Source organism: Amblyomma mixtum, chromosome 2 (genome assembly GCF_055824585.1).
Source record: "Amblyomma mixtum isolate Tamu chromosome 2, ASM5582458v1, whole genome shotgun sequence".
Taxonomy (NCBI): domain Eukaryota; kingdom Metazoa; phylum Arthropoda; class Arachnida; order Ixodida; family Ixodidae; genus Amblyomma; species Amblyomma mixtum.
In genome coordinates this window covers 285,117,717-285,140,962 of record NC_143013.1, presented here as the reverse complement: position 1 = coordinate 285,140,962, position 23,246 = coordinate 285,117,717, and the positions used below count along the sequence as shown (strand labels likewise).

The window sequence follows — 23,246 nt, the reverse complement described above, 5'->3', positions numbered from 1 at the left end:
CCTGCCGTGTATAGAAACGAACTGCTGCTACGTCTATTGTAGTTGCTGAGCCCAATAAGCAGTACTCCTCTTTCAAAGGGCCCACTTTGTGAAGAAATTAAACGATTCTGCGGCTAGTGTATTTCTTGAGCTCTGTAAACAACCTTCCTATGTCACATAGACCTCTTCTACACACACACACACACAAATAATAAACTGACTGCTCCTGAATACGGCCTTTGGTGAGCCCACTAAACCGCCATCGTGGTGAGCCAGATGTTCAGCAAGAAGCAAATATTTAGCGCCCTGGAAAATTGAAGGCTGGAGTGAAAAAATATGCTAAGTCAGCTGCTAAGCAAGAACCAGAAAATAGCACACACACAAAGCGAAGGCAGGGGACACGGATGGAACCAGCTGTTCAACGAGAAACAAAGTTAGCACAGTGGAACATGTGGGCTAAGTAGAACGAGTGCGGAACCAGCTACTCAGTAATAAGCAAGAAATAAGCCCACTCGGCAAGCGATGGCATGTGTGGGACAGCTAACTACACTAGGGCTGGGATTGTGCTGAATCAGCTGCTCAATAAGAAGCCCATATTTCGAACACCGCAAAAGTAAAGGTTCAAGTAGGATCGCTAGCTAGAAGAGTATCGAGCCACTTTCAGAAACAAGCATTGTCAAGTAGAGTCAAGAGCAAGGTTGAATTTCAAAGGAGCATTACAAACAAAAAAACTGGTTTGTCTGCCTCCTCACGCTAATTTCGAAGAAAATAACCTCGTGGGAAGCGAATACGGGGAGCTTTGGTTTCATTCCCGTTATAAATGCTAAATGCAGAGACACTGTTTTTGTTCAAATACTTATATGTTAATGTGAATATTCGTGTTTTGTTATTATATTGCCCTTCTAAAGCAAGATGTACGCGATCGCATAACGTGCAGACACGACCACCTTAACTGTGCGTAGAATATTTTTGTCCACTTCTCACTCTCACTAGCCTGTTTGAATAAACGAACAAAATTTATTATACTGCCGTTCTTGCTCCCGGATAATCACTGCTTAGCCGACACAACCCGGTTCAATATGCAGGGGTGGTCACCAAACTGCTGAAAAGTCTTCGAACGACGTGATATGCACAAGCGTAATGCCCAGAAGTCGAGGACGACATTGGAATGAAATGATTTCAAAAGCGACCATTAGGACTTGTCACGATGTCTCAGAGGCTTCCTTGCCTAGCACTGGTTCAAAATGAGACGTAAGGCAAACCGAACAGAAGGAAGGAAGAGACGATGGCTGAAAGCTTTTTCTTCACAGAGCTGAATTGTCACCTGTCTTTCTGTCACCTTTGAAGGAGGCGCGAACATGAAGACACATCATCTGATGGAGTGAAAGTATTCAGGAATGGGGTGAAGAGTGGGTGCTTATACTGACATAGATTGCCGGCGACGCATGCATGAAGACGGCGACGAGGTCCATTCATTGCTGGGCGTCGCCTCTCGACGCGCCACGTCCATCACGAGACGCAAGGAAGGTCATGCGGAACGTGGCCAAATACGTCTCGGTACTTTCTTCGACGTGGCCCATACGGGCGGCACAGGAAGAATCGATTGTACATCAACGCCACCGGGGCTTACGGACGGTCCCTCTCCTCTCTGCTTCTGACGACGAGCCGCCACTTGCTATTGGAAGACGGGCACCCCCCTTGCGTCTTTCTGTTGTCTGTTCCGTATATCCCGGGCCGGTATAGCAATAAGCTCAGAGACGCAGTGGTAAGAGATATCTTCAAGCTGGAAGGTGCCGAGCGCCATTTTTCTCGAGGAAGACTGCTCTGAACATCGTCCAGCCTGTCCTGACTACGCTGTAGCTTACTACTAACGATATAGGTTTCGTTTGATGCTTGGAATTACGCAGGCTAGCACAATGACCGTGCTCAAGAAAGGCCAACTCCTGATCCTTCTCGTTATAGCAGGTGAGTGGGTTGTGCGCTTTGACCTGGTGAATTTCTTTGCTGGGTACTTACGATACCGGCTATATTGTCACGGACATGTCAACCACAATAGCAATTGTCCCCAGCAAGTTTAAAATGAAGAGCGCAGTCTATGAGTGCTCAGAGAATGTAGAAATCTTGGTCTCAATAACCGTTCTCTCGCTGCGTGCTACGTCACCTTCTCTTGGATAGCTGACACGAAACAGGCACCGAATACAGACATACGGGACAACGAATAGGATTTTTAGAAATTTTTGAAGTTATTCATTCTTGCAACCACAGTGTGTCTCTCAGGCGAGCAGTTGTATAGCGTTCTTTATTTACGGGTTATGTCACATGCCACGTCCTCTGTGTTCTTTTCATGAATCTCCGTCAAGATCTGGTGCCTAAGTTCAGCGAATTAACTTACCCTCTTTGTTGTTTCCTTCGCCTGCACTTACCACACTAGAAACTAAATCAATCCCGTTTATCCGACATTTAACCGAATTCAGCGGGTACATTTCGGTTCCATGGTCTGCTGTGCCTGGTTGTCGCAGCGTGGTAGTCAGCAGATGAGACAGTGTGACCTGAGCCGACGGGTTAAGCGTTATTGTTTCATCTTTTATTTCACGCTTGGATTATGTACACTGTAAATTGACCTGTTTTGCTTCAGCCGCAGTCGCTGCTGCACCTCCCCATCTCTGCGACACTGCGCCAACTCCGAACTGTTCTCTTGTGTTTCCCAAGTATCCTGGTAAGCCTGCGCCACCTGCACCCCTGCTATTTTATACGTGTGTGCCGTCTTTTGCATAATTCGCTCTTCCTACCAGCATTAGCTCTAAAAGCAGGTGACATGGTCAAGTGAAGACCAGAGTAAAATTTCTGTTGTACCGCAGTTCACGCTTTGTGCGATGAACATTTCATGGTACGCGTAGCCTCCTGCATCGTGTCACTCACTGGTATGGCCGGAAACATATCCATATATTAATCGATACAGAAGGGAAATCGGTATGATAAACCACACAGTCTGCTCAAAGCACCGTAACGAGTAACTAGTACTCGGAATAGACCTCAACGGTAGCGCACAAACCAAATTCGCTCATGGGAACTCGCTTTTTATATTCCAAGGGAAAAGGCTTCGCTACACACCTTAAAATTTTGTAATTCTGGCCCGTTGGCTTTGTGAAATACTACTGCAGCATGCAGTGAGACTAAGAGCTATTTAAGAGTGGATATATCTACAGATTACGTAATCTGGTCCTAAAAGCGTAAACATAGCTAGATTAACTGTACAAAAGGCATACGGTTCGATAATGCATTGTGCATACAGCCTTCCTAAAGAACGGTGCGCTGTAGTAAGCGGGCCTCAATGCAAGCAGCATGCGCTGCAACCCGACTGCTGATTTACGTAGTGGACGCGGCAAAGGAACTGAGTAGCCAAGGATCAAAACAGGTTCTCTTGCTGTTTTGTGGGTGCTGCTTGTTAAAGCACGAGTGAAATTGTTTAGCGCCAGTCATGTACAGTCTTTGTCAAAAGTAACCTGGCAAAGGTGGTTTGTTTCTTAGTCGCGTAGCGAAGCACTTATGGCAGGCCTTAACCTCTGAATCGGTGTAAAGTAAGGTGAACCCTTGCCCTCATGTTCTGACACATTTCGGTCTTGAGAGGCGCCGTAAAGGCTCCGTTATACGGTTGAGCAGCAAAAACCTGCTGCTCGGTTACTTTTGGTTTGGTTTGGTTTGGTTTATGGGGTTTAACGTCCCAAAGCGACTCAGGCTGTGGGGGACGCCGTAGTGGAGGGCTCCGGAAATTTCGACCACCTGGGGTTCTGCAAGGGGGGTACATAGCAGAAAATGCGAGCGAGAGCCATGTTGTTATTCATGCTGTGAAATCGTTGCTAATCCGCTATAGACTCATTTCACGCGACAGCGTAAGGGCCCCGCTCTGCAGAAAAGCCATCGTCGGCGTCGCCGTCGTTGTCCGCGTTGTTGTCGCCGAAAGATCCGGGTTGTTCGAAAAGGAAAATGTTACAGGAGGCTCCCATAGATGGCGCCAGCCTCACCAGTGACGTATCGGATCTTCGGCGATCGGAGCAACCGTGAGCAATGCGCCAAGCGTACGGGCCGTCGGTCTCCGTCTCCTTCCTCACCCTCGTATAAACGCGCAGCAGAGGACGGGTCACCTTACTAGCGTCGCCTCTCAACTTGAGCTGCTACGCAAACACACCCATCGCTTATCCCTGACAATTGAGTCAGATGCTACGATACCGCTAGCCGTATGTTCATACGGTTTGGTTAAATTAAGCCTCTGTACGTATGTCGTGTAGTGTTTGACATAAGGATTGTGACTGTGGGAGAGGAAACTGTTTCTCTGTCTGTGTGGGCAAGAGGAACAGCTGTCGCGTCCTAAAGCTTAAAGGCGAAGCTTAAGTATTCTCCCAATTTTGTTTTTTTTTCTTTGGAATTAATCGATACGCAGAGTTGCATTTTAAACATTTTTCATTTTAGGGTTTTTTTTTTGGCCAACGTGTGCACAGAGCACTACCCCACGCAGAATAGCTGAAACGCGCAGAAAGTCTCTTTTCGAACCCGTTTCATCCTGACATCGATGCTATACGTAGCTGGCTATCTATCTTCGGAGAAGCGACGAAATGCCAACATAAAAATGTTTACAGGGCGACAAATAATTCATATATATTATTGGAAACAGAGGTGCAGAGTTCAATACTATCACAGCAATCATCACGACGGTTGGTTATAGTTACGCATCACAAGATGGCGCCACAGTTCTGTTTGTAGTCCTCTGACACGAAATTCAGTCTCTTGCGGGAGATGGAGAGAGGTTCGCCATATGTTGTATGCTGTTTATTGCTCCGAAACTGCATCTGGCTTATGAAAGACTCCGTAGTGGAGGGTTGCATCTTCATTTCTACTCTAATTTCGACCACATGGTGTTTGTAAATGACCACTAACATCGCAAAGCGCACGGACGTTTCGCATTTATCCCCAGCGAAATGCGGCCGCCAAGGATGGCATTAAATCCTCCAACCGCGTAATCTGCAGCACAACGCCGGCGCCACTTTGGCTGGTACACGCAAAAAAGAACGGGGGGGAGCAATCGACGTGGTAGTAAATTGCTGTGAAATGCAAAATTTCTATTCCCACTTGATTATTATCCAATGCATGTACATATTACCAGTCATGCATGTACTATCGTGATTGAAAGAAACGCGAACAACGGGGGCACCTATGCGATTCTGCTGTTTGAATTTCTTTTGATCGCGTTTTTACCTGAGTAGTAAGAATAAAACTTTAGAGTCCTCCTAGAATGAATCACGGATCGAGTCCCACCGAATTAAAAGCGTGATGAAAAGAAATGCGAAAAGCGGAGCCCCTAGGCTCCACTCTGTTCGCGTTTCTTTCAATCGCCACTGTACATCAATAGCTAAAGATTGGTTGATCTGTTAACTTGTGCATTAGTGAGCGATTCTGACTTGGTACCGAGGAACGGCTCCACCCTTACCTCTGCTGCCATGCAAGAGGCTAGTGACGAGTCAAGCAATATTTCTGTGTTCGTTTTTTTTTTTGTTTCTCAGGCCCAGGACTTTCCGCTCGTCCGCCCACAAGTAACTAGAAACATTGTAGTAGGCTGCGCGCACACAAAACAAAAATAACATGTAACGATGATGACTGTAAGCTGTCTATTCGCTAGTGAAAAACATGTACTCATCTACACTAAATCCAGAGCGAAATCATCTGCGATACAATGCTGTGTGGTGGCAGTTTCTACTCTTGCTCTTCGACTGCTGGTGAAAGTTCATCTACCCTGCAACTGATGAACTATATAAAAGAAAAGATAAAGGAAACGAAGAAAAAGTGAATCACGTGGTCAGCAAGCTTAGTGCAGCTGGGGATGTCTCGGAAGCTTCGCTCTCACCAGCTATGTTCAGTTAGCGGACCACCCGATTCACACATAGCTTTTGGCTGTCAGTCCCGAGAGGCTGTTGAGCAGCTGACAAGGGTGATAGTCCAATATGCGACACAGTAACCGGGGCTACGCATCTCTATGAATCGGGCAAGCGCCCACTGATAACTGAACCTGGCCACAGTAGCACTATAACCTCGCCATGTGAGCCTGACGCTTAGCTATACAGCTCAAGGACCTATTAACAATTAATCAGGATATCAAGGGGCTTCAGACCAACCGTAAGCTTCTGTGAGGTTTTACGTAGTGTTCAAAGCACATAAAAGTGTGGTTGGAAGGGAGTAGCAATAAATCCCTAGTAGTTTTCTCTGCTACATTTTTTCCTTTTAATTTTTTTCTAGTCTCCTTGTATGCGCCAGTGTGCGTTCTTATACAGGGTGTTTCACCTAAGACTTTCTGCAATTTTTAAAAGTAAGCTATTTGAATTAGATGCGCGCTTTTTCTGGCATAGCATTGTCAGTGGTGTAGTACATCATAATGCAGCTAAGACGTGCTAACTAGCACGCTTGTTAACCAATATTTAATAGTTAACTTTTAAACTATTACCGTTGGGCTCCTTAATTATTGAGAGGCATGTAGCCCACCGTAAGTAATGTCCATATCCGTTTTTAGAATTTCGAGAACGCGATTATCCTCGGCGCTGTGGCCCAACAAATTTTGGCTATCTCGACGAGTTAGGTACACTGGAGAGGTTGCTTTGACTGCAAGCTTCTCAAACTGCATGTATTTTGGCGCGATGTAGGCGAAATTTGTTGGGCCACAGCGCCAAGGGTAACCGCGTTTTCGAAATTCTAAAAACGGATATGGGCATTACTTACGGTGGGCTACATGCCTCTCAATAATTAAGGAGCCCAACAGTAATAGTTTAAAAGTTAACTATTAAATATTGGTTAACAAGCGTGCTAGTTAGCACGTCCTAGCTGCATTATGATGTACTACACCACTGACAATGCTATGCCAGAAAAAGCGCGCATCTAATTCAAATAGCTTATTTTTAAAAATTGCAGAAAGTCTTAGGTGAAACACCCTGTACATGAAACCAAAGTGTTTCCAGGAGCTGCATTGATACCATTATGATATTAATATTGCTGTCGCTAAAAAAAATCAATGTTTCTTACTCACATGCTAATAAATATGCACGTCACATTGCTCGAGAGATCCAGAAAAATAAAATAGAACGCATTTGTCTTCCATTCGTCCGCAGTTCTTGAACCCGTGCCAATACGTGTGCTTCGAGCGGCTCATCTTGCCCAGCATCTCCGTCCGCAAGCACAATGACGGCACACTCTGCACGGTAAGCCCAAAGCGCGGCCTGTAGCTTTCATACTGCCCCGGTACAGTTGTTGCGGTTCTTCTCTGGTATAACTTTTTTTTTTTTTACCGAATATTTTAAAAGAATACCGCTGACAACTTCACACAGTTTTGGCTATCGATAAAAATCGATTGCTCGACGCGTCGTAGCTGTGGTAACGTTTGTTCAGCAGCGAGACATTTATGCTGAAAGAATTTGATTTAAAAACGAAACATTTTCTTCCTCACCGCTCGATTCAAACTCGTGACATCAAAACCGAAAGTGACTCCTTGAGCAGCTTTTGGAAGTGAATGGGGGCGTAGCCTGGCATCAATGATCTGCGCTATAAAATAGGTATTGACATCATCGCAGTATGCATGCGAAAGCGGCCGGTAGTTGTACCTGTAATCATTGACTGGTCTTTTCCGGCTGATAAAAGCTCCTTTCGCAGCAGTGTCTTTGGCATAACAATGCGGCAATCTATCAATATAGGCCAACTTAATGATGGTTATCAGGAAATAAAAGGCGTGGCAATTGTCTCACTTCTCTCTCGACACCTCAATCGCGCCGTGAGGGAAGAGAGGAAGGTGGGAGGGAAAGAAGAAAGAGAGAGAGAGGTACCGGAGTGGAGGGCTCCGGAATAATTTCGATCATCTGGGGGTCTTTAACATGCTCGGACATCGCACAGCACACGGGCGCCTTTTTGCGTTTCAACTCCACCGAAACGCGGCCGCCGCGACCGGGTTAGAACCCGGGTACTGCCGCTCAGTAGCCGAGCGGCCTAAACACTGAGGCACCTCGGCGGGTACAGGCCAAATTCAATTTGTCACTCATGCACGGCAGGTTCTACAGTTCTACGTGTTCCAGAGGCATGCGGGAACACAGGGGAGGAGAAAATAAGCGCTGAGCGTTTCTCTTCCCTTCTCTTTTTCTTTGGTAGGTGTGTGTTTGTGTGTGTATGTGAGCGCGCGTGCGTGCATGAGTGTCAAGGGGTCCATCCTCTGTCCACTTTTTATAACGTTAATTGACAACTCGATGCATTAGGGCAAAGACTCGGTCGACCCATTCTTATTCAGCCGCACCCACGTCCACTAATGAGCTTTAGCACGCGAGGAGCGTTTGAGTACAGCGTGGTACACCGTTTTGTGTAAAGCACTCGAGCGCTATGCAGCACACAGTAAGAATCGAAACTATAGTCTATAGTTGGTGTGTTGGAGGTGACTTGCCATCTTGAAGGACGGTGCAAGAACGAATGCCAAAACACACTGGAAAGACAGAACGATTCAAAGGCGCCGTGTGTGAAGGAGCGCTAGTGCGAATCTGGCTTGTAAGTTTGTAGGTAAGCTTGTTGTTTGCTTCCAAGCAAACACTGTCTTTAGAAGCAAGCACCTGCATTCAGACATTGCTTTGTTTGCTGCGCAGTGCGCCTTTCTAGCGCACTACACTAAGGTGATGCGCATATGATAATCGAGAAACAAATTCCTTAATTTCGTGATGATTCACAAGGGTAGAAACTTGGGCGAGTCGGTAACGGTGATCCATGGTACGTGAGGTAGCGCAAAACGGGACAAGGGACAGAGAAAGGCGCAAACAACACAGGCGCTGTGTTGTACTGATGTGGAAGAAATCCGAGAGCATTCTTCGCTACTATTTCTTCTTTTGTGCTATCGTTCTGCATCCTAGAGCATGAACTGTACCACTACGACCAGTACATGTACTTGTAACATCACTAAGCCACTATATCATTACTAGAACCAAATCACTATCACCTGCCACTGAAGTGTGCTTCCGAAGTAGCTGTCACCGGTGTTTCAATATATCCGGTGGTTCATTATATCCGGTGTGTCATTATAGCCGGTGTTTCGTTTTAGCTGGTGTTATAGAAGGTGGTAGGTCGAGAGCGGGCATTCCCCCTGCTATGATCGGTAGGTGGAGGCTTCACACAGACGCTGGCGCCGTCATGGCCTTCTCAATGTTCTCACATTAAGAAACACGCACTATAAGAGAGACCAGATTCGCTGCATGTACTCAATGAGTACTCTGTTTCGCAGCCCGCCTTCGGTGCCCTTGGCATCGGCACCTGCCACAACGGCACCTGTGTCCTGCCTGAGAACTCCGCACGTACGACGCATAGGCCCTTGGTTCACATCGACCGGAGCACCTTCGAGCCAAGGCAGCTTACGTCCGCAGAGCGCCCACAGTCTTCGACAGCTGGGACCAAGACCGTTCCGTCCACGGCTACACCAACTAAGCCCGGTGAAACGACCGTCCGTGTAACTCGCATAATGCCTTGAATTAGGGGCAAGCGCCCCCAATGAAACTGTCCGTAAGCTTTTTCTTTCAACAGAAAATAATAATAATACTGTTTTTATATTTCTTACGTGTGTTTTGTGCTCTGTTTATTCTGATTTACAACAATTCTTGGCAAAAGCGTTTTTCAGCGGGAAAACTTTTAATGAATGCAATTTCTTCAGATAATGCAAGATTTTACTATAACGATCATTATATCCGCAGATCACTCGACGGCAGTCTTAAATTCTGTTTTCTGTTAACGTTAACGTTTTTGCGATCGACAAAACCGTTCCCCATTGGTTTTTTATGGAAGTCTCAACTATTCGACGCAATCGAAGGTAACACTTTTAAAAGAAAGATTTTGCTACATATCAGAAGAATGAGCCATTACCTTCAATATTTCCGCAAAAAAATCTTACAATTTCCCAAATTTCAAAATTTTTGTCCGAAATTGATGAACATGCAGTTGCCTTTTACTGTACATAAGGTTGCAAAGAGGAGCCTGGTTTTCCCTACAGCAGGAAAAAGGGGAAAATGGAAATATTAATTGCTCCTTTTGTGTGCATGCTACTTAATTGGAAGACAAATTAGGGAATTGTCTGATAAAAAAGTAAGCGACGTACAAATACAATGCAGTAGAAAAGGAAAGCAAATGAACGGGGCGCGAACTTCACTACAGACATTGAAACTCCAAAGGGAGCCTTGCTGCGACTGCTCCCCTGGACAGGTCACAGCAGCAGAAAAAGCCACGCACAGTCAAAAGTGAAATTAAAGTCGAAAGAGTTCAAATCGTCGAGGCTGGGGGAATGTGCAGAATAAAGGAGGTCCGGGCTTACTCGAGCTGGTTCATAGTTAAGAAATGTAGATAGAACATAGCAGGGAGAAGATATGAAAGGGTGCAGGAAAGTACGCGTCACGTGTTTTCTTTTTTTTCTTTTCTTTCAGAGTTTGTGCTGAAGCTTCCGTAATTGCAAAAAGAGGGTTTCTCAGAGCTACTTCCATAGCTCATTAAGGCTATTCAACCTGTTCAGACTGTTCATTAAGAAATAGCATCTCGAAAGGAGAACGGCGGGGGGGGGGGGGGGGGGGGGGGGGGGGGGTGCAGACGGCGCAAAAGCAAAGTAACCCCTTCATTTTACTGTTTCATAACGAACGCATGCTAATTTGTCCAACTATCATCATTTATGCAGGGTGTGTTCACGGCAGACAGGTGGGGGTGGCGGTGACAATTATGCATTTGAAGCTTTTACTAGCTTCGCTATCAGGCTGATCATCATCATCATCATCAGCCTAACTACAAGGAGAGGGCAAAGGCCTTTCCCGTGTCCTGTCCTTTGCCAGCTGCGACCACCGTATCCTCGCAAACTTCTTAATGTCATCCACCCACTTAACTTCCTGCCGCACCTTGCTACGCTTTCCTTCTCTTGGAATACACTCCGTTACCCTTAAGGGCCAGTGCGGTTATCTTGGCTTCGCATTAGATGCCCTGCCCAAGCCCATTTCTTCCTCTTGATTTTGACTAGGGTATCACTAACCCACGTTTGGTCCCTCACCCACTCCGCCCGTTTCCGACCTCCTAACGCTACACCTATCATTTTTCTTTCCATTGCTCGCTGCGTTGTCCTTAAGCTGAATACTCTTCGTTAGCCTCCACGTTTCTGCTCCATAGGTTAGTACCGGTAAGATACCGCTGTTGTATGCTTTTCTCTTGAGGCCTCCTCAAACCTGCTACCACGCGGCAAACTAGACACACTGTCCAGATACTGTACAAAAGTGCTATATCGGCATCACCGAATATCTTGGCGCACACTTCAATATGTCCTTCATACACGAGATAGCTAGAACAGACGTACGGCTGTTGCGACAGGAAAGTAGACCTATCCAAAACACCACAATACTTCCACAGCCATCGTAACATCTGTCCTGGCTGCCATCCTACTGCGTTTGCACGTAACTTGTGCCCAACTTTAAGCGCTTGCAACGCGTTCAAGTTCACAACATCCGCAAAAAGTGAATCCATACACCAGCTGTATTTCTGCACTCGATAAGAGCAGGGCCCTGTGAACAACAACGAGCATTCTCAGAAACTGTTCGTCTTCAAAGCTTTTCCCTTTATCGACATATTTTTTCATTGTTTCAACTTCCTTCACTCCGTACAGGCTTTGTGCGAAGCGTTTTTCCAAGTCTGCAACGTAGGCAATGCTTAAAAAGTTTCAATTTGTTCTTGCAAACGTGTTCATCAAAAAGGAACTAAAAAAAAAAAAGCTGCGGCCAGACCAAAGGTGAAATAAAATACACGCGCAAAAACAACATTGTCGGGACTCGCAGACAAAGCACAATAAACTTCACATTCAGGTACGACGGTCATCGCGCAGCGACCCGCGAAAGCGCGCTTCTGAGACAATGCCTTCGACGACGATGGGCATGGCTTCGCAAGCTGCTGTTCGTCGCTGTGTGCGCTGAGTTACAAAGGTCGCAGTGTCCGGCTTTTTTACAACACGGCGCTACGGGTGAACAAAGGAAGAGACTCTACTTTGGACTTCTTTTTCGCCGTTGGTTAGCGCCACGATGCCAGCAGCACTCCCCTGGATTCGATGGCTATTCTTCGCTGGTCTCCTGGGTACGTAAAAGCGTTTTGGTGCGTTTTGGTCTCGCGCAGGTATAGACCCCCATAGGTGTTTTTATAAGCCTCATTACGTTCCACTACCGCTAGACCATGCAAATAAGATTAGAGAAATACCATGTAAAACTCAAGCATTTAAAAAATCATTTTTTTTTTCTCAAAACTATAAGCGAATGGAACAAGCTTCCATCCAATGTCTCAACAATTCCCTCAAATGAGGTATTTCTTAAATCAGTAGGCCTATTGAACCAAGCTAGCATATTTTGTTTGTGTGTGTGGAAAAGTTTGGGCAAAGTTTCTTTCTTCATGCACGCACGATATGCTCATGGTACTCAAGACGTGCATGATATGTTGCGTTATCTGCGTTATTTATTGGTTTTTGTTTTCTTCTCCCGCCCACTCAAGCTTTTAATCCTCAGATGAGTTTCTGAGCACCTGGAGGGTTCTGAGTACAACTATTACCTCATTCCTTCTCGCATTAGGAAATGTGAGGTTATGACGAAGGCCGGGCTTTGTAATGTACGCCTTAAGGGAAAAAGAACGCTAGTGTGGTAGAAAATGTTCCCATATTTCTGTGTCCATAGCCACGTGACCACGCAAGAATTCTGCTCACAGAGAGAATTCTGTTAAACTATTGTAATACGTAGTGGCCTGAAAGTGAGGAAGAGCTTAAGGATAAAAGCTGAAGTCAGCATCTCGGTAATCAGAGAAAATTCCCCGCAGAACATTATGCAGTTCCATATAAGTGGAACCTACAGTCGCGACCAATCACTAGCGTCGAAATGACGTCACCAGCTTGTGCCCCTACAGCAGGGTAGTTCAGAACCAACAGTTGTACTTTGTATTGGATTCTTTTCATGGTCAATTAATTTTCCCCCTTGATATTGGCCAGCCCCACTTTTATTAATACCGGAGTTAGTGAGGAGCGTTGCATTTCAGCCATTCCCTCTGACTTCATAAGCAGCCGCTACCAATGGCGGACGGGCAAAAGGTTGGGTGAGGAAAATATTGCTACAAAATACAGCCTCAGAATTCTTCACAGACGTCAATTACAAAGTTAACGACAGTAGTGATGAAGCTACGCATATAGCCATAACTCAATACGTAGCACAGGCAGCGGCATGGAAGATCTTTCAAGGAATATAGAACTTTCGCACAGTGCACAATACAGCCCTTATATGGGAGCATGACAACTCACTGCTAGCATGTCATTACTTTCTTTCCACCGTGCTACCACGTGGGATAAAACAAAACTTTCTGATGAAAATTTCATTGAGGAAATACACGCGGCTCATTCCCTGGAAAACGAGACAGAGCAGAAACTTCATTTCTGGCACCTGATGCAACAAGTGCCTGCGGGCTTTTTCGACTCGCGTTTTGTTGACACGCCTTCGTGGATGCCTCCTAGGTTGTGGCCAACAGTTCTGTTTGCTGCGAGCAAACAATGACTGCCGTGTTTACTGATTATACTTTGGCTCCAGGATTTTTCCTTTCTTTTTTTTTTGGGGGGGGGGGGGGGGGGGCTGCAACCTGCATGCATGTAAAAAACTTCTATGCAGTAATGCTGTATACCGGCCCTGATGACTAATTTGTTTTGGAGTCCGGCTGCTAAACATTATTAGGTCGCGGGATCGAATCCTGGCCCCAGCGGGCACATTTAGATGGAGGAAAAAAAAACCATATGCCCGTGCTCTGTGCTATGTCAGTGCATGTTAAAGAACCTCTGGTGGTCGAATTTAATGCGGAGCGCATTCCAACATCAAGCCTCTTTCTCTCTCTCTCTCTCTCTCTTTTCACCCGTCTTTCATCCTTTCCCAAACGACAGGCGGGTGCCAACCCATAGCGCTTTACCATTCCTCTTAACCAACAATTATTAGTACTCACAGCGTGAACAAGGGAGGGGAAACCATCAGACTGCTTGCCAACGTTTCGACAATAAAAAAGGTCCTCTTGTCGAAACGTTGGCAAGCACCCTGGGGCCTTCCCTTTCCTTGTTCACTTTGTGAGTGTCAAGAAAGCACCATCTACCTACCCTGTCTCTACCATGGGCTCCACTATTAGGACCAGTTGTAGTGTTGTTAAGCGCAGCAATTCATTCATAATAGACGTTTTCATCGAACCCATTGCCCCGAATCACAACGCCCACTGATTGTTTCGGATGAGGGGATAGAAGAGAAAGAGAGGGAGGGGGGGGGAGTGCTTGCGCGTGTGCACGGGCAATATGCGTCGAGCTGCCAACATATCGCAACGCTATGCAACTTCAGCGATGTCGACACACACGACGACGTGCACTCCTCTCTTCCTTTTGGCCGGCAAGCGATGGTGGCGAAAATTTAGCAAATGCATTCTATTGCTTCGAGTGCGCTTGCTTTTGTTTGTGAAGCTCGAGATCGAAGGTGAGAAAAATCGAGTATTGTATTCGCATTACAGTATTCGCAACTCCCACGAACGGTGGCTCCGCCGCGCGGCCCGCACCGAAAACCGCGAGCATGGCCCGACAAAGACGAAGAACAGTTGGGCGCTGTTTTGTTCTTGCGCGCTGCATGCTTTGTTCGCTATGTGTTCTTTTTGAACACGGCATGCTTGCAAGACGCTTCTGATGTTAGTGAAGTGCACTGCTTAGAATGACCAGGTAGAACCCCAGCGACTGGATTCGTTACAACTCATACATTTCAGACACATAGCTCGAAAGGCAACATAACCCCGCATGCGTCTGTTCCGGACGAACGGACGATGCGAGAAGCGGCGAAAAAATTGCTGGCAGTTTAGCATTGCTATATAAGCACGAAATATTGTGCGAAAGCGTGTTTTTTTTGCAGGTGGACACCACCGCCATGTGCCTCAAAACACAAATCAGGTGTCCATTGACCCAGTGAGCTAGTAACACTTGCTATTCAAAGGCTTCACATATACGAACACCGCTGAAACCCGGGGAGTGTGGTTAGAAGTACACGCAGCCGTTCGGTCGGAAGCGAGCGGCGTCGGCGTGCGGCGTGCGGCGCACCAGCTGCGCGGCTGTGCCGTCACTAGGCTCCTCGCGCATGCGCACAAGTGGTGTCGAAGGCCCACAGCGAAACGACGAGTCTGCGGGTCATGTAGCTCTCGCTACAAAAAATGGATAACACATATGCAACTAGCTTCATCCGTAAGCAGTACGAACGCGAGAATCCAGACCGGAGTCGACATGACCCGAACATCGCTGTGGCGACCGATCACCTCAAAGGTCGCCATTTTGGATTATCAACAGCGCTCTCTGTAGTCTGTGAAAGTTACGAATACATCACCGAATTTGGCCGTAGAACAGATGTTTGGAAAGCTGTTCATCTCTTCATGAAACGTTCATCTGGCAAACTTCTAATCGATATATACCTTCAACTAAATTTTATCCATGGAGACCGACGCGCGCTGTTGAAAATTTACCACTCGTGCCTTCATAACTTGAAAGCTGAGGTTACTATCTTAGCTCAGCGACCTTCAGTTATTAAATGAAAGCCTAGAACCTTGGGAAAGAGAGAGAGAGAGATACAGAGAGGGGGAAAGGCAGGGATGTTAACCAGAAAGTTTTCCGATTAGCTACCCTGCACTGGGGAACCTAGGGAAAAGTAACGATTTCGCGCAAAAAGGCATTGCTATATTTCAACTCCTGATTCATGTTATGCTTGCTTGCTTGACTCAGTTCCCGCAGAATCATCACATACGTCATCCTATTGATGTATTAGCGCAAAAATGTGTGCAATTTCTTCTTTATAGGGCTTATTGAGGCATGCCATTGGTTGTAAGAAGCCTGCTGAAGGCTCGTTACCTTGAAGGCGCAGCTATTTTTTATTGTTTCCGAGAACTACAAAAAAAGCCCGCGGTTTCGCTACAAGCACTCCTTATACCATTCTGAGAAGCCGCTGTAGTTTTCTAGCAAACCATATTTTTTTTTTTCTTAAAGTGAACTAATTCCAGAAATCATCAGCACCTTTCGGCACAACACTGACTGTTCCTCCGGATGGGTGCAAACATATAAGAACATCGCTCTAAATAAGTATGACTGCTTGTCAGACCAGACATCCATTATTGGGTGTTACAGACACCCTGGCACTTTAGTTCAGGGGGCGCCGTGATGGGACTTATAGGAATATTAAAACGTCATTAAGAATGTAATTGAGTTTGCAGTGTACCCTTTCAACACATTCACTCATGCATCTTATATGTTTCATAAGTACGTATGTGGACGTTTAACTAAGGTAAATTACCTTAGTTCAATACGCAAGTATACCACTGGTTGTAATGGCGGATAGCATAAATTTGGGGTATAAATGTAGACAGTATCCGGCGGATATATCTTGCTTTGGTCCTAGTTTGTGGAATGGTTGCTTCTTGAATTCTGTGACCTTAGGCGCTTTGTTCGCCTCATTCCATTGATATCTTGAGCCTAGTTATTTTTACAACCATGGCCTCATTGGACATGCCGTAACTCATTGTTGTCTGTGGCAACTCGAAGTCTGTATTTTCTGGAACAAGCCCACACTCGCAAACCATTAACATCCTGCAGGCACAAAAAATGTGCTTTACTACGAGCATGTGTTGGAGGTAGGACACAAATGATTATGGGGTGGTCCTCATGGTGATCACAGTTACCGGACATCTAGTGCAGATTGTGATAAACAGTCGCCATCTTTTTCTTACACCTACCGCCGTTATGTAAGAATATGCGAATAAGAAGAATGAACAGCATCTTACCAAGCAACCACTGCTTTCTCCGCCCTTCGTGTAGAATGTTTACGTATTAAATTGTCCTTGTAGTAAAACTGGTGGAAATTTACTAGAACGCGCATCGTAAAGGTGTTTACTCCACCTTACACCTATTATGGGATGATTAATTGTAAGGGTGTAAATTATAGATGCATTAAAATACCCTTAATAATGCAAATTCTTTCACTGTGACAATGATAGCCTCATCTCGATCACGTTTCCATAAAAGCACCATTTCTAGAGCCCCAACTTTTCGACCACAGTGGCCTTTACAAAATCCCAGGCATGAACTGGTTGTAATTCACATTTCCCTGCAGCTTAAAGCGAGAATTCTCGCTTAGGAAATATGACTGCTACTTATATGCCCTTTATGCCTGAAAAACTTGCGTACTGAGCTATTGGGGTAAAAAAAGGCGCTGAATACACTATTTCTGCCGTATCATTTAACACACGGTTTGCGAAAGAAACGGCGCATGCAAGCAGAGCTGAGGGGCCGTTCAGTTATTGCTGTCTCCGCCTACAGCACATGACATATTTGTGCAAAGGCCGTGTTTGAACATTTCCACTTCATTTAGCACACAGAAAGGCATTTATTATCCCGCAATATTCATAATGCAGCACCATCCACTTAAGCAGTGCTATTTACCAGTGCTACGCAACATCTGAGTCAAGCGCCCTTCGCGATTGCGTCAGCTGTCTTAAAAGCACCCTCTCCTCTATTTGACGGGTCCTCGAGCAGAGGCAAGACGCTTATGACGCAACCGCGTGAAAAATGTAGCCGGCCATTTGCTGTACATTACGAAAGCTGCCTCGCAGAACCCCTTTTGACGTGAGGCGACAGTTTGAAAGCTTGGAGCGGCACGGGACAGAGACGGACTCAAAGGCAGGATGAAATGAAATGGCGGAAAGTAGAAATGTTATAGTGACGGTTCGCAGCCAAAGGAAAGTGCATTACGTTTCTCTGGGTTGTTGAGCTCTGTTTAGTGCATCGTGGTGTGTGTTGCAAGATACAACGGAATGAAGATTCCGGGATTAGGTTACGCGCTTGAGCAATCAGCGTTCATCGCTGCATCTTTTTGCGGTTACCCGCTAACAGTGAGCATAACTTGCATTTTCAGAACATTGCATGGTCTCAACAAAGCAGTCGAGCTTCGGGACGAAGGCGCGATAGGTTGTACATTAGCACGTCAGTAACAGTTAACTTTCAGATAGGAGATTAAACTAAAAAAAAAACAAAAATTAATAGAAAGCAGCAGTTTCAGTGGTGCGCAACCTGAAATGCCGGCATATCTTCTTAACTAAACACGCTGACAAATAGCTCATACAAAAGAAGCCAACCGTAACCGAAACAGAGGAAAGCACAGAGGAATGTTTTTTTTTTTTAATTTGTGGTGTTGGTGAAGTGGCAATTAGTAGAGTTATCATTTTTACCTGAAATATTATTGGTTATTGAATGATCATTGATAAAAGGCTGGACAGCTGCCGACATTCCTCAGTTGGTAGAGCACCCTACGCGATATACGGAGGTCGTGGGTACGGATCCTACTTTAGGCATGTGGCTGTTTTTTTCTTCTACTTTCCAATAAATAATATTTCGGGCAAAAAAAATGAAAGCACGACTAATTTCCCGCTTATCAAGACCACAGGTCAAAAAAGAAGTCATTACCATATGATTTCTTGGGTATCGATGAGTGTTCACTTCCTTCATAGATATGTCATACAAAGCCGCTCACTTCCCTATTCTTCTCTGCTCATTTATACATGAGCCAATATGTTCAGTTCATGGCGGCTACTCCCATCCTCAGCTTTTGAAAATAATAAGTAAATCGGCTTATTCATCCCCGGCTGCTTTCTCGTCTGCTGCGCTGTCGGTTTCTCGCGTTATTCTCAAACAATAAGATTCCAAGTCCACTTTGAGATTCTCTGACATTGGCACGAAATCTGCACCGCAAACACGAGTTGTGCTCGGGATTGCACTTGTGAAAAAAAAAAAAGCAAGGCGGCAAAGTCCAACACCGTGGATATATAACAAGGCTTTCGTTTTCATTTCCTTGTCAAGATGATCCCAAGAACAACTATTGTTTCAGCAAATATCTCGATCGCAACGTTATTGCTGTACGTTCAATGTATCCATAGTCTTCAGTGAAAACGCTAAGACAGAAATAGAAAAAAAAATGGCGAAACTGAGTTTTAAAAGGGCCCGAAATGGCGCTGTTCTGCAGGCGCAGGAACGAGCATACTCAACACTTAGTGTTGCTTTCATTTTTTCTCTTTTCAGCGTTCGTCTGCGCCCGAAGAATCCAAAATACAACCGAAGAAACAACTCAAGAAACGACCCTACCGAAAGTAAACGCAGCATGTAAAGGAGAATTGGTGAGTTCTGTAAATGGCTTACGTGTTTGTGAAAAGCAAAGATTATAAGCTCTGGAAATACGTGGGCTACAGCCGAAAGAGAAGGAAAGTTGTTGCATATATGTCAGTGCAGTCAGCTTATAACCAGAACGACAAAGTGCGAAACTTCATTCATTTCTATTATGTATCGTTATGCAAGTAAAAGGGAAATTATGCAACCAAGAGGGAAATTGTTAGGAGTGTAGCAGCACTGCCTTGGAAGCGGGGTATTAAGAGTGGCATAGTTGTCAGGGCATTGATTCAAGTACTTCTGTTGAAGCTAAGCATAATCACATTCCGAGCAATTGCGTGAAAGTGCCCTAAAAAATAATTTTCCTGGCATTTTCTTTGATGCGTTTCAGTTTAATATTAGTTTACTATGGTCCTCCTTTCGAATCACACGTAGTGTTGATCGCGTACTGCTGGACGTTACTGGCCTCCTAACATGTTCTACTCCAGGTACACTCTAAACACGAACACACAAATTCACAAAAAAAAGCTGGAGAGCTGAACAACAAAACTATGGGGTGTGGTCGATTAGATCACAACACAGTCAGCTGTAAGCAAAATTTCTATACCAAATCACACAAACTTCTTCCTTCCTGCATTTCCATGGACATTAGCAAAACATGTTTTAAAGATGGCAAAAAATGTTTTTTTTTTCTTTTATTTCATTTGGGACTTCATTCCACACATGGGCTCCGTTATATTCTAGGAGCCTCTGGCCGTACCTTTTATGAGAAGGTGATAAGTCAAATATATTGTTAGTTGCAAGTCTTGTTCGTTTCATTGGTAATCTAAATAAACCAAGGGACAGGGGGTTCGTTCCCTTATACTCCCTTTTATTTTTATTTATCTTTAATTTTTCTACTGTCTTCTTTGCTAGAATGCGCGTAACGTCACCGTGCTGTTGCTCGTGATGTCACTCTGTTCAGACCACTCAGCGTGGTGCGTGGCCACGGCGCTTATGCTTTGATGTCATGCGTGACGTCACTGCATGCTGACCAATCAGCATGGCGGAATTTTAGGCAACGTCGTTGCCGCTGAACCTGGAAATGTGCCCTTAACAGCAGTCGCTGTAAAGATAGTAATCAATTATCAGCGTATTCAAATAACGTCTGTCTATTCTAAGAGAGCATAATCGCAGAGCTATGGATAACGGCTTGTCATACAAAAATGCCTCTGGCATTTTTCACTCTTTGCACAGAAACTTGAAACCGCTTGCATGAAACATTCCTGAATCGAATAGACTCTTCCCAAAATGCATGAGCATCATTGAAAATAGAACTCTCTCTCAGTGCGTATTACGTTTGTCGCTCATGATTGTAACTGTAAGCGTTCCATCATTAGCATTTTACGGTAGCCAAGATTGCGTCCTGGCATTTTTCTATGTGGCCCTTGTCTACAACGCCCCAAACCCGTAGCCGCATCCAGCAATAGCCTGCAGTTTTTGACCTGGAGTAGAATATACAGTAGTAGAGTATACAGTGGAGTAGAATGTACCAACTATAACTGCACCTTGAATTGTCCCCCCTTCGGCCGTTTGCAAGTCACAGCCACTTTCATCCTTGGAATAACAGCTGACCTCTACTGCTAACAAAAGTTGCGACGCTTTAACTGTTGGTACAGTGAATTAACCTTGAAAAGCGCCAAACTATAGAACACTCCTTGGTTTTGCTGACTGGGTTGTACCTGATTTCTGATGACTCTAAAAGAGACATGTACGCTTTTCAGCATATTCCTTTCATGCCATGTAGAAGATACTGCCGAGTGAGCTGGATCGCTTTCTTTCCCAAGTATGAACGAGAGGACCTTCCAGACGGAACGAAGTGCAAGGTACGTAGATTGGCCTCTCACTGTTTTTTCTCAGCCTTTCTTTCTGACGGACCACAAGATTACTGACTCCCAATGGTCCCAGCGGTCGTTACAGCGCCTAGGGTTTTTCGTACAACGTCCCTTCTAGGTAATCTTGGTAACGGTGGTAATCTTGCGTGATAGATTGCGCCAGTTTCATGACCTACATAAAGTGCGCATCATATCCTGTTTTCTTTCCTCTCTCCTTCTTCAGCACTCCATCTACCTTCCCACAGCGCAAGAATGAAAACCCATAAATCTCCCCTTTCACCCTCCCTCCCCAACCGCCCTCTTCTCTGTTGCTTTCTCTGCATGCAGAACACTTAAGCTCGCATAGGCGCCTTCCAGCATATAGCCCGGTAAGCGACCAAGCTACTTCCGCTGCGCAATATGTTTTCACAATGCTAAAGCCACGGGAAATTCGAGTTTCTCTGAGGTGATCTGCATCGAGCGGTTTCAGTGTCAATAGCATGAGATAATGCCCAGTGCATTTGGTTTGAAAAAACTGAATAAAACTAAATACTCTCCTTGATTCGTCAGCACTCAGTCCCACATTTATGTATTCGTAGATTTAAATTACTGAACTACGTGACAGTGCAGCCTCCGTCAAATTACCAAGAAAAAAATACTGAGGCAGTTTTCCGTTCATTGCGCAAGGTTGTCCATGCCTTTTAAGGACTCTCGCTTGCACCGCTTCCCCTGTTGAAGTCGTCGCCACCACAGTTAATAGGCAGACATGCATACGACAAACATGTCGAAGCCAAAAGCCAAGATTCGGCACATTTTATGATGCCACTTGCTTATAGCCTTCGATATATGCCGCTTTTCTCGAGAATATTTTCTTCGTTTTCGTATTCTATTTCTACTTCTTCTTTCTTTTAATTAGTCTTCGTCCCCAGGCAGCACAGGCAATCGGCGCAATATCGGAAATGTATTGGTAAATGCCCGTCGTAAACAGAGGACCAGAGTGAAGCCATTCATTTCCAATGTTGGGCCTTACCTGGGCTCCTTGGGCCCTTTTTCTTCTGATGTGCTGGGGCTTTGCGAAAATATAACCAAAAAGCCCAAGTTTAAACATTAGCTAAATATAGTGCACTGTTATGAAATGGACGCTTTGCAATTTGCTTGCCATCGCGAACCATCGAAGCCAACCTTTCACTTCGTTTGGCCTTCTTTCTTTTTGTTGCGAACGCAACACTACGCTAGTCGCCGAGCCATTTCGCGGAGCCGAGGAAAGGCCATACTGCGCATGCGCGTGGAGCAGTGACGTCACACGTCGCACAGCTGGCGCGCCGCCACCGTCGCTGCGCGGGTGACTCAGAGGTGGTGCCGCCGCGCTCGCCAGTTGCGCATACGCAGTAGCTGCGCATAGCTAGCGTGCCGGGGCCGCCGCCGCTGCCGCGCGCTCTCCATCACCTCTCTCTCTCTCCTCGTTGCTTTCGCAAGTCTCCAGGTTTAACCAGAGCTAAAGCACTGCCAATTTTTTCCTTTGCTGCTCAATTTTGTTTCGTCAGATTCTGTTTACCGTTACGATGCCACAGTGAAATATTTCGCGAAATAACAAATGTTCTCCTAAACATTTTTTCCCCCATTTTCCTTTTCCAGAGGCTCCTGCTATTCAAGGGTGTATGCAAGCACGGAAAATGCGTGAAGAAAAAACGCACAAAAGGAACGAAGGCACCGAGGTACAATTACACCGACATAACTCGGACTGCCGAACCGTCTACTACCACCATGGCCACTTTGAGCGCCGAATAAAGGACAAGGCCATAGAATCTAGACGCCCACGGCTAAATGTTCTGATCGGAATGAAAATAAAAGAACTCGAACTGGCAGTCGTTATTGGATATCAAAGAGGCAACTTTACGTATTATAACATATTCTAATGTAGGTAACAGTAAGGCTTTAAGAATGAGGATCTTGTCATCCCCTTTCCACCCACATTTGTCCGACGTGCGTTACGGTCCAGACGTAACATTTCAATCACTAGCGCCCTCCACTGGGGACGGAACTACTTCGGCTGGATGGATGGATGGATGGATGGATGGATAGGAGCGCCCCCTTTGAAACGGGGTGGTGGCAATTGCCACCATGCTCAGCTTTTCTTTATTTATTATTTTTTTTTGTTTACT

General features: G+C 45.5%; 2 protein-coding genes across 2 annotated transcripts; both read left to right on the top strand.

Moving 5' to 3' along the window:
* Positions 1–1,673: 1,673 nt before the first annotated feature.
* LOC149364337 (uncharacterized) lies at positions 1,674–9,594 on the top strand. The gene is made up of 5 exons (XM_089570083.1): positions 1,674–1,944; positions 2,615–2,687; positions 6,822–6,828; positions 7,128–7,217; positions 9,266–9,594. The coding sequence occupies exons 1-5, from the start codon at positions 1,869–1,871 to the stop codon at positions 9,506–9,508; spliced, it is 489 nt and encodes a 162-aa protein (XP_089426209.1). The 5' UTR covers positions 1,674–1,868; the 3' UTR covers positions 9,509–9,594.
* A 2,274-nt stretch (positions 9,595–11,868) lies between these two features.
* On the top strand, positions 11,869–22,949 carry LOC149364336 (uncharacterized). Its single transcript, XM_089570082.1, has 4 exons — positions 11,869–12,126; positions 19,148–19,242; positions 20,995–21,096; positions 22,720–22,949. The coding sequence occupies exons 1-4, from the start codon at positions 12,075–12,077 to the stop codon at positions 22,870–22,872; spliced, it is 402 nt and encodes a 133-aa protein (XP_089426208.1). The 5' UTR covers positions 11,869–12,074; the 3' UTR covers positions 22,873–22,949.
* Positions 22,950–23,246: the final 297 nt, after the last annotated feature.

Excerpts from the sequence above, each read along its gene's own strand:
- LOC149364337 (XM_089570083.1), top strand. The coding sequence starts at position 1,869 with ATGCTTGGAATTACGCAGGCTAGCACAATGACCGTGCTCAAGAAAGGC. Across the intron at positions 1,945-2,614 it reads GATCCTTCTCGTTATAGCAG|CCGCAGTCGCTGCTGCACCT; the intron begins GTGAGTGGGTTG and ends GTTTTGCTTCAG. Across the intron at positions 7,218-9,265 it reads ATGACGGCACACTCTGCACG|CCCGCCTTCGGTGCCCTTGG; the intron begins GTAAGCCCAAAG and ends TCTGTTTCGCAG.
- LOC149364336 (XM_089570082.1), top strand. The coding sequence starts at position 12,075 with ATGCCAGCAGCACTCCCCTGGATTCGATGGCTATTCTTCGCTGGTCTC. Across the intron at positions 12,127-19,147 it reads ATTCTTCGCTGGTCTCCTGG|CGTTCGTCTGCGCCCGAAGA; the intron begins GTACGTAAAAGC and ends TTCTCTTTTCAG. Across the intron at positions 19,243-20,994 it reads CAGCATGTAAAGGAGAATTG|CATATTCCTTTCATGCCATG; the intron begins GTGAGTTCTGTA and ends TACGCTTTTCAG.